Raw genomic sequence first — 17,384 nt, 5'->3', positions numbered from 1 at the left:
TTCCAGTGTTGCCAGTCTTTGGCCACAAAAATACCCAAATGTCATTTGTATGAGCAAAACACGTAATCGCTCATACTCAGATTTTTCAAAAAGCCCGTATTTCGATTTTTTACAATTTCGCGAAAATCTTGAATTTTCCCCAAAAAATAGGGTAATTTTTTTCCTCCAATCTATACCTCGAGCCTATACGTACAATCGCTTGATAGAAGCCGAATCGCTCCGATGTTGCCAACTTTGAGATATTTAACTTTTAAAATTGCGTTTTTTCGTACCTCTAACATAATGGCCGCCACGACAGCCGCCATCTTGAATTTTTAAAAACCACTCCCATTCCGTCAAAATTCAGGATAATCGTAGACGAAACCAGAAAAAAATTATTAGTTTCAATTTCCCGTTTTGGATCTGTGGCGTCGCGGTTCGAGGTCGAAAAATCAAAAATTTTAAAACGCTACGGCTCGGCCGCCATTTTGTTTTTCCAATTTTTTCTACATTTTCTGTTAACCGTTTAATACATTCTTTAATAGTTGTGAGTTTGAACGGAGTCCCTTAAAAAACAAAAGAGCTGCAAAAATCACGTCGGCCGCCATCTTGTTTTTCCGAAATGTCATAATTTTTCCCCAGTCGACTCCCCCACCCGAACACATTTCCCCTACATCATTATATCATTTTCCTTCTCTTTCTAGGAGAACAATTATGTCAATGAGTCAGTGGTAATCGAGCTATATATAGTATAACTAGCTTTTGCTCGGTGCGCGAGCTGCTAAAGCAGCTCACGTGACGTGGTAAGGTTAACTATATTATATAAAACCAAATTGATTTATTAAGATATTCACCCCGAAAAAACCCATAAAATGACAGGCATTTCTATTTTTTTGTAGAAAATGTCCGCCATCTTGGATTTGAAAATAAATGTCATTATTAAAATCAGCACCCTGGAAAACCCTGAAAACGACATCCATATTATTTTTTGTAGATTAGGATAATAATTTAGTAGGGTGCGTGGGTGCGCGGACCACTAAAGTGGTCCGCGAGCATGCAGAGTTTGTTCCACCGAGTAGACCTTCGGACCCTGATCATCTTTTGCCAAGAAACCACTCTTCCATCTTTTATAGCCTCCGAGATAGACACCGACGAAATTTGTACGGCGGCCATCTTGTTTTTCCAAAATTTTCCACTTTTCCTATTAATCGTTTACTACATTCTTCAAAGATTGCGAGTTTCAACGAAATCGGTTGGAAAACAAAAGAGTTGCAAAAATCACGTCGGTCGCCATTTTGTTTTTCTGAAATGTTATAATTTTTCCCTACTCGCCTTCCCCACCCAAACACATCTCCCCTACATTATCGTATCGTTTTCTGTCTCTTTCTAGGAGAATGAGACATCCGATATTCACCATACAAAATGTATGGGAAAATAAATTCCGCCATTTTGAATTTTTTTTCTATTCATCGAGTAGACCTTCGGACCCTGATCATCTCTTGCCAAGAAACCACACTTCCATCTTTTATACCCTCCGAGCTGGACACCGGCGAAATTTGTATGGCGGCCATCTTTTCTTCGCCATTTTGAATTTTTTTTCAGCTTTTTGGCAATTGGATGACGTCATGAATGACATTTGCTCGAGCACCCCCCACCTATCTTCAATACCTTAAGCGGGCCCTCCACCCGTCTCCGAAACCCTCAATCATCAGCTCTCTCCATAATTTTGGCTTACTAAGTTTTTGTTCTCTATACGACACCATCAGTGAAAAAAAAAATTTTCATACAAAATTTTACAGGAGTTTCTTAGTTGAAATTCTCGAAAATCTCCCCAAAAGTGGCAACACCGGTTGCATATTTCCATACTGCCAGCCGAGATACACAATCGATTCATACATATTGACTTTCCAAAATGTTGCCAACTGCCTCAAAAACGTGATCAAAATTTCGAAAAATTCAAAAAATTACAAAATGGCCGCCAACTCGTTTTGCAGAAATAAATTACATCGTTGTACAACTTTCCCATTAACTACAGGATATACCGCTCCCGATGACGTTTCAATCTCTCATCTCGCTTGCACCCACGCGAAATGATCGTCCCTGAAAAAAGACCATGTCGAAAATCACTTTTTCTTTGATAAATTCCAGTGTTGCCAGTCTCCGGCGACAAAAATACCCAAATGTCATTTGTACAATCAAAACACATAATCGTTCATACTCGGATTTTGCACAAAGTCCTTATTTCGATTTTTTACAATTTCCCGAAAATCTTGAAATTTCCCTAAAAAATGGGGTAATTTTTTCCCACCGATCTATACCTCGAGTCAATACGTACAACCGCTTCATAGAAGCCAAAAGGCTCCGATGTTGCCAACTTTGAGATATTTAACTTTTAAAATTGCGTTTTTTCGTACCTCGAACAAAACGGCCGCCATGACAGCCGCCATCTTGAATTTTTAAAAACCACTCCCGTTCTGTCAAAATACAGGATAATCGTGGGCGAAACCAGAAAAAATAATTATCCTCGATTACCCCGTTTCGGATCTGTGGCGCCGCGGTTCGGGGTCGAAAAATCAAAAATTTGAAAACGCTACGACTCGGCCGCCATCTTGTTTTTTCAATTTTTTCAACATTTTCCGTTAACCGTTTACTACATTCTTTAGTAGTTGCGAGTTTGAACGGAGTCCCTTAAAAAACAAAGGAGCTGCAAAAATCACGTCGACCGCCATCTTGTTTTTCCGAAATGTCATAATTTTTCCCCAGTTAACTCCCCCACCCGAACACATCTCCCCTACATCACTATATCATTTTCCTTCTCTTTCTAGGAGAACAATTATGTCAATGAGTCAGTCAGTGGTAATCGAGCTATATATAGTATAATATAATAATAATAATAATGCCTCCAAGTTATCCAACAATGGTTGTGTTGGTGCTGCCTGCTGGATTCCAAAATACAAGATAGTCCTTCAATACAAATGCCCCCCTGAAACATCGGTATTTACAGGAGAGTCTATTGCTATATTAGAAGCTACCCTTTTTATAGAGTCCCATAACGTACAACAGTCAATTATACTGACCGACTCTTTAAGTTGCCTGCAAGCACTTAAAGGAAATCCCTTCCGTAGTAAAGCTCTGATCTCCATCATCTTTAAAATCAAAGAAACTCTATACTCCTGTCATCAAAAAGGTCTCTCTGTTACATTGGCATGGATCCCAGGTCACTCTGGTATAAAAGGTAATGAGAGTGCAGACTCCTATGCAAAGCTCGCCACTGAATCAGGTTCTCTAACATATTTTAAGAATCACTCCCAGGATCTGCGTGCTCTTGCAAAAACTGAACTTATTAATTCTTGGAACACATTGTGGATTGAATCAAAATCGGTTAAAGGTAAATATTATGCTTCTTTGCAATCTGAAATTCCTCGAAGACCGTGGTTCTTTTTTCATCAAAATATGGTTCGTTGGGTTGCTTCAACTATCACCCGGTTACGTATTGGGCACTCTTGCACTCCAGTCCATTTGGCCAAACTGAGAATTAGAGATCACTCTTTGTGCGAATGCGGTTTGGATGAAGGGTCACCCTCCCATATCCTCTTTTCCTGTCCAAGACTTGTATATAAACTTTATGATGTTCTCCCTACTAAGATCCCTCGCCCCCTAAGTGTTGAATGTCTCTTAATGTTTGTGTTTAGTTCCTATGTAAAATTTTTGTGTAAATATATTAAGTCTAACAAAATAAAATTGTAAATTTGTTAATCTATTAAGTTTAAAATATTCTGTATATATTATTGTTTATGTAAGTACATGTACATAATATTTTTTTTTTGTGTTGTTGTAGGTTATTTACTAACATCATAACCCATCTAGTCCAGTTACCACAAATCGGACTGGGATTGTCCAGAAAAGACTTGGGTGTAAATAAACTGTTCAGCCTCCTTTGTGTTTTCTCCAAACAACGCGTCTTTGGCGAAGTGAATTGTGCTGTGTGGCACAACAAAAAGCCACTAAAATAAACAACAACAACAACTACTAGTCTAGAGATAATAACATCCTACTCTATGGGCGAAACTATCATAATATATTATAGGTACCTATTCTTTGCTGATTTTATCTTCGTATAAACCACAGAGCAGGCTCGAACTAACGTTGTTTAGTAAAAAAAATCTCAGCGTTTTATCAAAAAAATAAATCAGTCTAGTAGGTACATTCCGTTACAAAGTTAACGGACCTCCATAGCTGTCATTAAATGTAATGCCTCGTTAAGGAAGTTAATGCCTCGTTTGTGCATGGTGGGACATTCATTTTCATTAACAGTCTGGTAAACCCATAAATTTAGTATGTAGGTACTAGCGTAATCGTAAGTCTATGGGTAAACCATTTCACAGGATGTTAAATTGGCAAACGGAGTATAGTGAAATTAGGGCTAAGTTAAATTGTATGATCAACACGAGGATCAACATAATATCATTTAATCAATGCAATTATTGTGTACATTTTTGTTTCTGATGGGTGGTGTACATAACGGAGCGTAGCAGCGGCAGATTTAAAACTTCAACTGTCAAATGACTAAATTCGTACTTGTATTTCGTAACTCTGTTTCCTTTTTCTCAACAAGTTTCTCAATTGACGGACCTATGGACTTAATGGACTTTCAACCAAAATACTCCAATATCACACTAATATTATAAAGGCGAAAGTTTGTAACTATGTGTGTGTGTGTGTGTGTGTGTATGTTTGTTACTCCTTCACGCAAAAACCACTGGACGGATTTGGCTGAAATTCGGAATGGAGATAGATAATATCCTGGATTAGCACATAGGCTACTTTTTATCCCGGAAAACCAAAGAGTTCTCCCGGGATTTCAAAAAACCTAAATCCACGCGGACGAAGTCGCGGGCGTCAGCTAGTTAATTGAATAATACTGACAACAAAGTGATCCTGTAAGGGTTCCGTTTTTCCTTTTGAGGTACGGGACCTAAAAAATGAAATACTTATTACAGCTTCAACTTTTTATATTTTATTACAAACATTCAGTGTCTTACATACTTTTACTAGAGTTAAAGGCACACATTAGTTTATCGAAATCATCCAGACGCTCACGTAATATTTCAAGTATGAGATCGTGAATTCTATATGACAAGTAATAATTTTTAGCAAGTACACTTTCGTCATGGGGTTTGCAGTCTTTAAAATATGCTGCAGTTAATCCTTTAAGATCCGGAGAGGTTGCACAATAAATGATCGTACTAGCGCCTTGTACCTGGAAACATCATTTCATCACCATCTTAATCATCTTTTTTTATTCAGATAGGAGTTAGCCCTTGACTGCAAGTGATGATGCAGACTAAGATGGAAGCGGGCTAACCTGGAAGGGGTGTGGCAGTTTTTATTAAGCCCATACCTCTTTGATTTCTACACCGCATCGTATCGGAATTCGGATCGCTTAATCGCTTGGCGGCACGTCTTTGGGTATTGGGATTGGGTACCTCCCGCTAACTGCGCCAGGGAGGTGGTCAAATCTTCGGCCAATAAGTAAGTAGGTATATATATGCGCCCAATATTGGACATGGACCACTTTTTAAACAGCGCCAACGTGCTCTATCTTCGACTTTTCACATCCAATTGATAGAATAAAATAGAAAAGTCAGTATTTTTACCTAGTTACTATCCCCAAAGGAAGTTGAAAAGGGGAAGAAAGTAAAAAAGCAGATACTCACAGCAGTCTTAGTAAATGGAAGCATAAGGTTATACAGTATTTCATAAAACCACCAGTTGCGACATAGGCCGGTTTTTATGAAGGAACCGGGATGTGCACAGAATACAGACTTGCCAGTGCTGCTCCATTGATTGCTCAAGTAGTGCATCAGTAGAACTCCACACAGCTTCGAAATATTGTACGACTTTATGGAAGTGTACTTATGTTTGGGTAGGGACAGATTTTCCAAAACGGGCGTAAATATATTTTCCGTTGGCCAATTTATGTTCCTAAAAATTGATTAATTTTATAAATAAATCATCATCATCATCAGTCGTGTCGTCCACTGTTTATGTCCGGGCGTGGTAGCCCTCCCTAAAGAGCGCCACCACACCTGCTCCTCAGCCTTCATTATCGTTATTATTGTCCTACCTATAAAAATCTAATTATCTTAATAAATAAATTGCCTTATTTTGTCATTTTAGCGATTTAGTATTTTAAAACCCGCAACGTTCGTAGACCTCTAGCGTCCGTCAGTCAGATGTTTTATTTGCAATATATTATATTGTGAACTTTAATGACATGACAAAGTCTGCTTCTTTGCAGTGAACTCCCCAGAATCGTCAACGCCAGCATGGCAGGCCGAGGCGACGAACGTGTGATGAATTAGGTAAAATAGGTAGTTACGTGGCCCGAAAAGACACAGAATAGAGGATGGTGGTGGAAAAACCGGAGAGAGGTGGGACAGTACAGGCTATTTGATTAAATTAGACTTAATTACATAACCGCGCCATCTCCACGGGCGAGAATATCGGCGATAGTATCGCAGTGCTACCAAATTCGATACAACTTATGTATATCTCCACAGAGCGATATGATCCAGGCGATACGACAAGCGACTGGACGCGTATAACGCGACGGACTCGTTGCATCTCGCGGCGATACCATTGATACCTAATTACACGTATTCACAATCATTACTATGAGGCCTCATGGTGAGACTCTGACTTTGCTTAGACTTAAGACGGAGTTAAAACGAGACAGTGTATCTCTCACATAAACTTGTCTCGTTTTAACTCAATCTTGAGTCTGAGCAAAGTCATAGTGCGCTCAATAAATCTCACTCTAATAGTACGCTCGAACGCACAGTGTAGGTTCCACCAATCAGATGACTGTGCCACGTCAATTTACAATGATTTGATTGGTGGAACCTACACTATGCCTTCGCGCACTGTGAGACCTCATAGCACACCTCATAGTAATTATTGTGAATACGGGCGTTAGTCTCGCGACGATACCGCCACGTTACGCCACAGTTGAGGCGCACGTCACGTGGCGGTCCGTTGAGGTTTCGTGGCGTTTCGTTGGCGTCACGCTGGTGGAATAATAGGCTACTTTTTATCCCAGAAAGTCAAAGAGTTCCTATGGGATTTCAAAAAATCGAAATCCACGCGGGCATAGCCGCTGGCATCCCCTAGTATATTTATAATGAAATGATAAGATTGTATTCATGATTGTATTATTGTACTTATTATTGCATACCGTAGGGTAGAATTAGGCAGAATAAAGATAATTAAATTGAATTGATAATAGGATGAGCTCGTTGCGATTCTCTCATCCATGAAGATAGCGATTAGGATGCTACTCACTTATGAGATTCGGCCGAGGTAAATACAATACGTGCATCAGGAGCGAGAAGATTTGTTACAAGAAGCAACAAATAGTACTGGCTCAGAAAATTTACTTGGAACGTTGTTTCAAGTTTATCCTCCGTCAGTGTCCAGGGTATACCAAATGTGGCTGCGTTCAAAATAACAATGTCGATTTTCCTAAAAATAACATCTTGATATAATTTTCCATCATAATTCATAACAAAATGTTGGTAAGTGCCTAGATTCATTTAATAAGAAGAAAGAAAGGAAATACGTGTTCAAAACGTTTATTTTGGAAGTTGTACCACATACATATCAATGACCACACATCATTAAGAGGGCTCTCTCCGTCACTCGTTTCATACAATCGTAGTTCCAATTTCATCTGAATATTAAACAACCAAAGTCCATGAAATTTTGCAGACATATTCTAGAAACTAATATCTGTGTCTGTGGTTTTCCAGATTTCTGTTAAAATATTCGGTTTCAAAGTTACGCGGTCTTAAAAATTTTCATACAAATCTTTGAGCCCCTGTAATTTTAAAACTACATATTTTTAGAAAAATCTAAAACACCACAGACACAGATATTAGTTTCTAGAATATGTCTGCAAAATTTCGTGGACTTTGGTTGCTTAATATTCAAATGAAATTGGAACTACGATTGTATGAAACGAGTAACGGAGAGAGCCCTATTAATGTTTAGATGCGACGGGTCTGCCTGCGAAAGTCAAACTTTATTTGGTTTTTCGCAATTTGTAAACTTATACGACAAAGTAGGCTTTAAGCAAGCAAACTACTCGACTAATAGTCGATATTATAGCTAATTTCATAAACTGGACCCTTTTAAGTAAAGATTTTTATATAAACACGTGGAGTTGATACTGTTATTGTCGCAACTAGAATGCCATAAGCCTACTTTGTCGCATTAGTTTACAAATTGCGAAAAACCAAATAAAGGAATTTCGCGGGTAGACCCGTCGCATCCACCTTAAGGGTTGGGTTATCCCAGCGCTTTCATGACTTGATGCTATCATAATCATCATGATCAACCCATCGTTGCGTCGGCTCACTACAGAACACGGATCTCTCAGTATGAGAAGGGTTTGGCGAGAGCCGACCACGCCAGTCAAGTGCGGATTGACAGACTTCACACACCTTTGAAAATATTATAGGGAACTCTCAGGCATGCAGGCCGCCTCGCGATGTTTTCCTTCGCCGATGAAGTAAGTGACATTATTTCATTGCTTAAAACACACAACTCCGAAAAGTTAGACGCACATACCCGAGATCAAACCTCCGACCTCCTGAATATGAGGCGGACGTCCTAAGCACTACGCTATCAAGGCTCTAGCTTAAACTACTTGAGTAGCCAAAATACCTCAAGCAGAAGAAGTGCCGGAACAAACTGTGTCATCTATACTAATATTATAAAGAGGAAACCTTTGTATTTTTGTATGTTTGTATTGAATAGGCTCAAAAACTACTAGACAGATTTCAAAATTTCTTTTACCGTTATTTAGAGGGATTCTTCCGAATCCGTATAGGCTATATTTTATCCCGGAAAATAGAAAAAATAAATGTCCACCCGTGCGAAGCCGGGGCGGGTCGCTAGTGTATGATACAACCAGTAACTACATAATAATTTATTAACAAACTAGCTGATACCCGCGACTTCGTTCGCGTGGATGTAGGTTTTTTAAAATTCCCGTGGGAACTCTGATTTTCCGGGATAAAAAGTAGCCTTGTGCTGATCCAGGGTATAATCTATCTCCATTCTAAATTTCAGCCCAATCCGTCCAGTAGTTTTTGCGTGAAGGAGTAACAAACATACACACACACACACACACACACACATACAAACTTTCTCCTTTATAATTTAGTGTGATTACTTTTCATTTTTAACTATACGACTTGCACACTCCTTAACTGAGGCCAGAGAAGCCAGGTTCACATCGTAGTAAATGAGTCGATCGCTTTTTTCGCAGATGCGTTTTGCGTTTTGCGATGCCTTGTAGATATTGCGGCAGGCCATGAGGACATTGCAGTCGCGCAAACTCAGACAGCGCGCCAACTGCATCCCAATACTTCCGCTTGCACCGGTTATGAGGCACGTTTTGTTTTCCAAATTTACATCTCTCACTACCTGAAATCAGGAATTAGGAGTGTTGGTTTATGTAACGCTTAGTTACAAAAATTAATCTTATTTTATTTTATGAATAAAAATATACTAAAAACTATTTTGATATTTAAAACATAATTTTGTTTTAAAAGTAAAAGCGTCATCCCTTTTATTCGTGTCAAGAACTGTGCTAGGCAACTGACATATTACTTCCTTGTTATAATAATTTAATTTGGCTAATATATATATTTTCCTGTTCGTATTCAGTGCAGAAGTCAATGAGTTGTTTCTTTTATTCCACACCAAATATCCTATTCTTAGAAGCAGATCCGCAGGATCACCAGAGCAATCAACGTAGAGTGAAGCTACACTATTAGTTGCGTTGGCGGTGCGGCGCCAGAGCGGTGCCGCTGCGTCATCCTACATGGGAACCGCTGTAGTTGTACCCCGTCCACACACTGCTCTACTCGCGCAATTAATCGTGACGCGCCGCCGCACTAGGTCACTTGCCTTTGCAACGCGATGGACGTCGAAACTGAGACAGCGTGCGCGCTATTGCATACTTACCGACAAAATAGGGAGCGATGGGTGTGAACGAGGAACACGCGAGCAACGTGGCCACACTATGTCTCTGCCTCCGTTCCTCGCTCCTCCCCATGCCACACGGGCAGTGTGTGGACGGGGGGTTACATACATCGATGGTTACATACCACACGATGCGTTACAACGGCTTTGAGACTATGTATTATTAGCCGCGCCGAAGCGCACCGCGTCGCTTTGCGCAGCGCAGCGCAAACGTTTTTCAGCGAGGCTTTTAGTAGTTACAATATGGCTGGAACGATTTCCATTTGTTAGTTTGGGCACACTCTTTTAAATTTTAAATTGAATTTATTTAAAAGAATACCTATTAGTCACGCTAATCATGATTAATACTCCCCTTTCCCTTCCAATTTAGCGAGCTTGTGCCAGGAGTGGGTACGACAATAGTGCAACGGTTTGAACGCGCCGACCTTTCGGAATTCAGTCGGCTCCTCCACCGTTGAGCTATCGAGGCTCTTAATGTAACTGAATTTCATTATGCTACTAATTTAAAATGAAAAGCTGTTACTTCTTCAGCGGATGGTCCGTAAAACCTTTTCAGTTCTATGTTTCTCGGAATTTCTTTAAGATAGTTTTCCAAAATATTACCCTTCCAAATTATTGTGCTTATATTAATCTTATGAATACAAGATGGCATTGGACTGTAACAAATAAGTTTATTACCTATACAATTTTCAAACTGAAAAAGTACCTAACGTGAAGTACAGCTATGCTATAATTTTGTAAAGGGCTTCCGAGACGGTCAAACGGCTTGACGGCAAGCACGTAAGTAGGTACCTAGTTTGGTTTTGCTTGCCCAAGCAGCTTGATGCGTCCGTCAAGCACTTGAGCCAGCAAAAAACACTTTTCTTCCGAACGTTGGGTCAAGCAAAAATATTAAATTGCATTGTAAACAGTTCACCTCTTTCCACCCTCTTTTATCTACAACCGCACCGCACGCTGCAATTAAACCCTCACCACCTGGGTGCCTGGTGCACATCGACCGTCCGTTGTGCCATGGTTGTGCCAGATCTTTTTTCCACGCACATGCAAACTGTGGAATCAACTCCCATCGGTGGTGTTCCTATTACATTACAACATGGGTTTTATTCAAGGGGCGGACCAACAAATTCTTGAAAAGCCGGCAATTCATCGGCGGTACCTCTGGTGCTGCAAATGTTCATGGGTGGCGGTAATCATTGTACCTACACCAGGTGACCCGCCTGCTCGTTTGCTCCCTACATGTAAAAAAAATAGTCAACACGCTTTGCTCAAGCAAAAATCTACGTGCTTACTGCTTACCATCAAGCCGCTTGACTTTATCGGAAGCATAGATACCTATATGTACTCGGAAGCCATTAACATAGAATAATAGTTGGTGATTTTTTCTAACTTTTTACCTACCGAAATAAATTGTATCTCATTGATTTTATCATTTCATTCAAGTGAAAATCAAGTAATAATATTATATATTCTTCCACAAAATAATTATTAACAATAATAAATTATCAACTTCCCTTCTTCTCTTGTTACCACTTGGTTACCACGTTACCTTACCATCCAAAGAGTATGTAATCACTACGTTTGAGGCAGAACTTCCGTACAAAAACGAAAATTATGAAAATGTATGAGATGGATTGCATGCTTTAATACCAACATTAAACATACATAACATACCAATAAATGTAAAGAAAAAAACAGTCATAGGGTTTATTCGATCGATTCATTTATATGTATGTTGCCTTGCCTATCAGATTTTCTCAATTCTCATTTGGTTTTGATTTTTGGGGTTTATTATTTACTAAGTAAATAAAAAATGAAGAGAAAATACGAGCGTTCATACTGGCTTGAGTGGGATCCTTTGCTTTCTTCCTGGATTTCCAGAGCTAAGGAGGATCCTGATGTAGCATTTTGCAAAGCTTGCAATTGTAAGTTAGTAGTTAACAAGATTGTCTGCGTTAAAAGATCATGTGTCATCCCAAAAAAGAAGAACAATTGGGAAAATGTGAGATGCAAATGGAGCTCCAAAATACCTATCCTAATATTGCAAACTTTGCAGAAGCTCACTTATGTTTTACAATGTCAAATGCATCATGTGAGAGAATATTCTGTCAAGTTACCTAACTTGAATAAAACAAAAATAACGAACAGGTTGATTCTTAAATAAACAAGTATCTGCATTAATTACAACAATAGAAGGTATTAAAGAACACGGAGATTGTATTTCTTTTAAGCCAACGAAAGAAATGATTAAAAAGATGTCGTTAAAATCATTGCATGATGAAAATAACAACCTGAAGAATCAGAAACAAATGTTGACGTAATAGTATTATATAACAGTATAATAATAATACAAGTAAAAAAATATATATATTTTAGGTTCGTTTAAGAATTTTTTAATACTTATTTTATTTATTCGTTCTAGTCCCAGGAAGTATTATAATATGATGGCATTTTCAGGAATCGAGTTGGCAGATTTTGGCAGATTTTTTGCCAGTGTCGGGCAGATTACTCATATTTTTTGAAACGGTCACACTGTCATTCTACCGCAATCGAACAGCTGATCCACTTCGTCTGCGATGGCGTTTGCTGGCGCGCGTGCTATGCTTGTTTGGAGTGTTTTTTTTGTTAAGAGTGGCTGGTTTTTGTGTTAGTTGGTGTGTTTTGGTGGTGGAACTGACTGGGAAGCGCTCCAAAGGGGCGCCGCGCGTATGTTGGCGGGCGCCGGCGCAGACGGAGTCCATACTTGTATAAATTCAATAACTTGAAAATATCACAAACTTGACATTGGCTAATCAGAGTAAAGCCAGATTTAAAGAAAAAAAAAAAAATGTCAATTGTCAAACTTTTGAGGTTATGACGTTGGCGATATTTTCTGGTGGGTGGTGGCATAGATCATAGATAATGCACTAGTTGACGACTGGATATTCAATTCCAAGAGTATGATTCAATTCCGATAGTTTCAAGTATAAATGGAAAAAATCTAACATTAATTACCTACTGATCAATTAAATAATTTCATTACGTTCCATAAACAGTTGATTAATTCCACTATCAAACGTACAGTTATGACAGAAGAGTAGGTAAAATATTGGTAAAATTAATTAAGTGTGTGATTAAGTAATTATTGGCTATAAATTCCAATAAATTCATCCAAATGATGGCTGGATCGGCATTAAGAAGGCTAATGGCCGAATACAAACGTAAGTATCACATAATTCTATAAGTATTGCATTCCTTCACCTTGTCCTACAATAAAAAGTTACTTAATCTTAATGACAACTAAAGTTCTTCTAGTACTTAAATTTTTCTTTAGAGAATTAACACTTAACGTCTTAACCCATCCGACTCCACTGCTCTCACCTTTTTAACATACTATAAAAACTTACTAAATCTTAATCTAATGTGTTATTTACTCACCTTTCCAATTCTTTATCCATCTGCAAGAAAAGTGCCATTATTTTACCTAAGTAAATGCAGTCATTCATATATTCTATGTCATTGTTAGTTACATTAATTTTTTGTTGGTGCTTATATGGTATAACGTTTGTCTTGGTGGTGTTCGTTGTTAGACCTGATTTTTGGCTCTCTGTTGCTAGTTGTTCATGTATCAAATATGGAGTGACTGGGTCCCGATAACCCAAATAGTACCAGGTTGTCTGTAAACTGCAGGTGTGACAGCTTACATCCATTAATATTATAAATAATAATTAACTGTCTGTTTTATGCAACTTTTAGAATAATTTATGTTATGTAAGTCCTTGTAGATTATTGGATGAGTTGATCCATTGAAGTGGCAGATTAATGAGATTCTACTGCTTTTATTTTTCTTTGCAGAATTAACACTGAACCCACCAGAAGGGATAATAGCGGGGCCGATTAATGAAGAGAACTTTTTTGAATGGGAAGCTCTAATAGCGTAAGTAATTTATTGAAACACTTCTGCGACTTCGCCCGTGTGGATCTAGGATTTTGATTTTCCGGAATAAAAAATAGCCTATGTCCATCCCTAGGATGTAGCTACCTATGTACCAATTGTCATCAAAATCTGTTGAACTTTTGGACCGTGAAAAGCTCGCAGACAGACAGACACACTTTCGCATTTATGATATTAATTATGGATTGTATGGATTACAGTGTAAACTCTTTACGTCGTTTATTATAATGAAAAACTTCCTATGAAGTTCCTTCTCGGTAGGAATGGCATTCTGTAAGTGGTAAATTATTTTGACGATTCAAAAACACTTGTAAAAGTTTATTTGAATATAAATCTATTCTATTCTATTCTCTGGTCTGGTCTGGAGGAAGACTTCGGCCGTGGCTAGTTAACACCCTACCGGCAAAGCCGCACAGCTATTTAGCATTTCTGATATAATTCCGTGTGGAAACAAACAGTTTAATAAAAACTGTCACACCTTTTCCAGGTTCCAGAATTAAGATGAAAGCAGGCGATGCTTTCATCTTAATTCTTAGACAGCATCATCACTTAACACCAGGTGAGATTGCAGTCAAGGGTTAACTTGTATTGAGTACATTGGTAAAACCTATGCAGTGCATTAGTTGAAATCTAGTGGGAACACTACTGAAGTATCAGATCTACAATTAATTGTAGGTGGATGTAACAAAAGACTTACAACAGGTTTCTGATATAGTACCATCGACATACAAACAGACAACTTGTGAATCGTGCATACAAAGTGGCTTACATTGTGCTATTTGTTGCATTCCCAGGGGTCCAGAAGGCACTTGTTTTGAAGGTGGCATTTTTCCAGCAAAGCTACTGTTCCCACCTGATTACCCCCTGAGTTCACCAAAAATGCAGTTCATTTGTGAAATGTTTCATCCCAACAGTAAGTGAATATCCATATTAATCTACATGTCCATATCTATAAGTCGTGTTACAGACACAGATATTAGTTTCTAGATTATGTCTGCAAATTTTCATGGACTTTGGTTGCTTAATATTCAAATAAAATTGGAACTACGATTGTATGAAACGAGTGACGGAGAGAGCCCTGTTAATCGGCGTTAAGTAGCGTTTCACTGCGCAAACGACTTTTGCTGATACGACCTATAAAAGTGATAGTACTGTAGAGTGAGGGAAAGAAAGGAGAATTATGAAAGAGAAGAAAGAAAAGTGTCAGATACCTAATGGTAGGCCAACAAGGAGGGGATATTTATTTTTGCTTGAACAAAGGAGAGATTTTAGGCTCCAGTACTATCCGATTCAGATGCCTATGAGGATTTTAAAAAAAAACAAGTATGAGTTGAACTTGCATGGAGAGAGTTTCGTACGATGGATTATTACTTTGCGCGCGTTTGGAATCTTCGTAGCCTCAGTTTTAAGTTTACGTAATTAATAAAATTATCACCATTATCAGCCATTGCCTAAATTCATCATACATATCCAACAATTGGCAGTCAAAAAGTGTAATAGAACATGACAGTTGGCACATAGAGCTGAAATGGCGAGTGAAATCTCAAAATGTATGCATTATACGTATGTGTTTTTATTTTTAACCCCCGACCCAAAAAGGGGGGTGTTATAAGTTTGACGTGCGTATCTGTCTGTGGCATCGTAGCTCCTAAACTAATCAACCGATTTTAATTTAGTTTTTTTTTGTTTGAAAGGTTGATCGAGAGTGTTTTTAGTTATAATCCAAGAAAATCGGTTCAGCCCTTTGAAAGTTATCAGCTCTTTTCTAGTTTTCTTATAGAGGTTTTTGTGTCGAGGGTTTTTCATATTTTAAGTTATGTCCTTGTGATTAAATATCTTTGACTTTGACTACGTTTGTTTTCAGAGCCAAATGACGAAAGCGGGGCGAACGTAGACGCAGCGAAAATGTGGCGGGAAGATAGAGAACAGTTCAATAAGGTTGCAGAGCGATTAGTACGAAAGACCCTTGGTTTAACAGCGCCCGAATAGGATCAGATTGATCTATAGATACTTTTGTCCGTCAATATACCCTTGAGCCTTGTGAGCCTTCAGTAAAAGTGGCGGTTCGTATGTTGACAACATTTAATTTACAATAATAATTTTAATTAGTGACATATATTGACAGTTTACATATTTTGACATACCTATTGATAACTGTATAATGTTAATCTTAGTATGTTGACAGTATTTATTATAATGAATAATAATTTATTAGTGGCATGCATTGATATTTTAAAGCTTGACCATAAATATAAAACTGGTACATGGTCTATGGTCACTAAATATAATTAATGATCTTGTATAAACTAGTGCACGGATTTTATTATTTTATTATTTGACTAATATTTATATTATAAAATAAGATATGATTTTTCGCAAAATGGCGAGGTATTTTATTTTCCTGACCAGGTTTTACTAAGTATTGTTTTCATAATGCCTTATTCATAGATACCAAATTAGTCTACAATAATAATAAAATTAGAGACTGGATTATATGCAACATAAAAAGCTTGTTAGGTATATGCATACAAATATGCATGAAAAATGCTTGAAATATGCACGAAAGTTGGCAGAATATGCCAAATTAAATGATAAAGTTTAGGAATCCCCAAAAAAAAGAGAAAAGTAAGTATTCATTTTTTTAATTTCAAAATCAGCATACAATTAGTAAATTATTTTTTGATAGGCGATAATAACAAAGTAACATTATATGACATTAAAATTATTTAAATTTTTTGTAAACGTAAGCAATCAAATATTTTACTAAATTCTCAGTGGTAAGATTGTGTCTACGATCATTCATAATAACAATCATAATCATTTGTTTGCTCAAATGATATTTTACATAGATTTTACAATTTATTTTACCACTTGCCGTGTAATGGTGTGCAAATATTTTCATTTTTTTTCTCTCTCGTCTGGCTTTACAAAGATTAGCCAATGTCAAGTTTGTAGTTATTTGTAACAAGTTAGGGAAACTATACAAGTATGGACCCCGTCTATGCCGGCGCTCGCCGACATACGCACGGCACCCCCTTAGAGCGCTTTCCAGTCAGTTTTAACAAAAAAACGCTCCAAAAAGGCAGAGCACGCCCGCCAGCTAACACCAACACAGACGAAGTCCTGCAAATATTTTACATAAGCAATATAAACTGTACAACTAAATTTTTTAAATGCACATTGAATATGCTCAAAATACCTACACATTACAGTCATACATATACATAGTCATAAATAGGTCTGATTTCACAACACCATCATTACTGTTCAATAAAATATAATTTAAAGCTCTTAAAATTAAAATGTTAATAATTTAATAATTCATTTATTATCTATGTACAATGTCAACTTTAATGTCACTTAGAACATTTAGAATATTTTTGTAAGTGGGAAAGGTTCAAGAGCGTCTTCAAATAGAATG

At 37.7% G+C, this 17,384-nt stretch overlaps 2 protein-coding genes and 1 long non-coding RNA gene across 3 annotated transcripts; 2 read left to right on the top strand and 1 right to left on the bottom strand.

Moving 5' to 3' along the window:
- The first annotated feature begins 2,881 nt into the window (after positions 1–2,881).
- On the top strand, positions 2,882–4,009 carry LOC123879917. Its single transcript, XR_006799105.1, has 2 exons — positions 2,882–3,659; positions 3,818–4,009. It is a non-coding gene; the product is annotated as an uncharacterized LOC123879917 (long non-coding RNA).
- Positions 4,010–5,017: 1,008 nt separating this feature from the next.
- Positions 5,018–11,582, bottom strand: LOC123879798 (WW domain-containing oxidoreductase-like). Its single transcript, XM_045927691.1, has 6 exons — positions 11,431–11,582; positions 10,556–10,688; positions 9,218–9,471; positions 7,324–7,503; positions 5,697–5,964; positions 5,018–5,239 (listed from the first exon to the last, which is right to left on the bottom strand). Exons 1-6 carry the CDS (start codon positions 11,460–11,462, stop codon positions 5,018–5,020), a joined length of 1,089 nt encoding a protein of 362 aa, XP_045783647.1. The 5' UTR covers positions 11,463–11,582.
- A 1,297-nt stretch (positions 11,583–12,879) lies between these two features.
- LOC123879797 (ubiquitin-conjugating enzyme E2 G2-like) lies at positions 12,880–14,884 on the top strand. The gene is made up of 3 exons (XM_045927689.1): positions 12,880–13,229; positions 13,864–13,945; positions 14,758–14,884. Exons 1-3 carry the CDS (start codon positions 13,184–13,186, stop codon positions 14,882–14,884), a joined length of 255 nt encoding a protein of 84 aa, XP_045783645.1. The 5' UTR covers positions 12,880–13,183.
- The last annotated feature ends 2,500 nt before the right edge of the window (positions 14,885–17,384 follow it).

Source organism: Maniola jurtina, chromosome W, assembly GCF_905333055.1.
Source record: "Maniola jurtina chromosome W, ilManJurt1.1, whole genome shotgun sequence".
Classification (NCBI taxonomy): domain Eukaryota; kingdom Metazoa; phylum Arthropoda; class Insecta; order Lepidoptera; family Nymphalidae; genus Maniola; species Maniola jurtina.
Note: the sequence above shows the minus strand (reverse complement) of the source record. Positions and strands in the feature narration are given on the sequence as shown.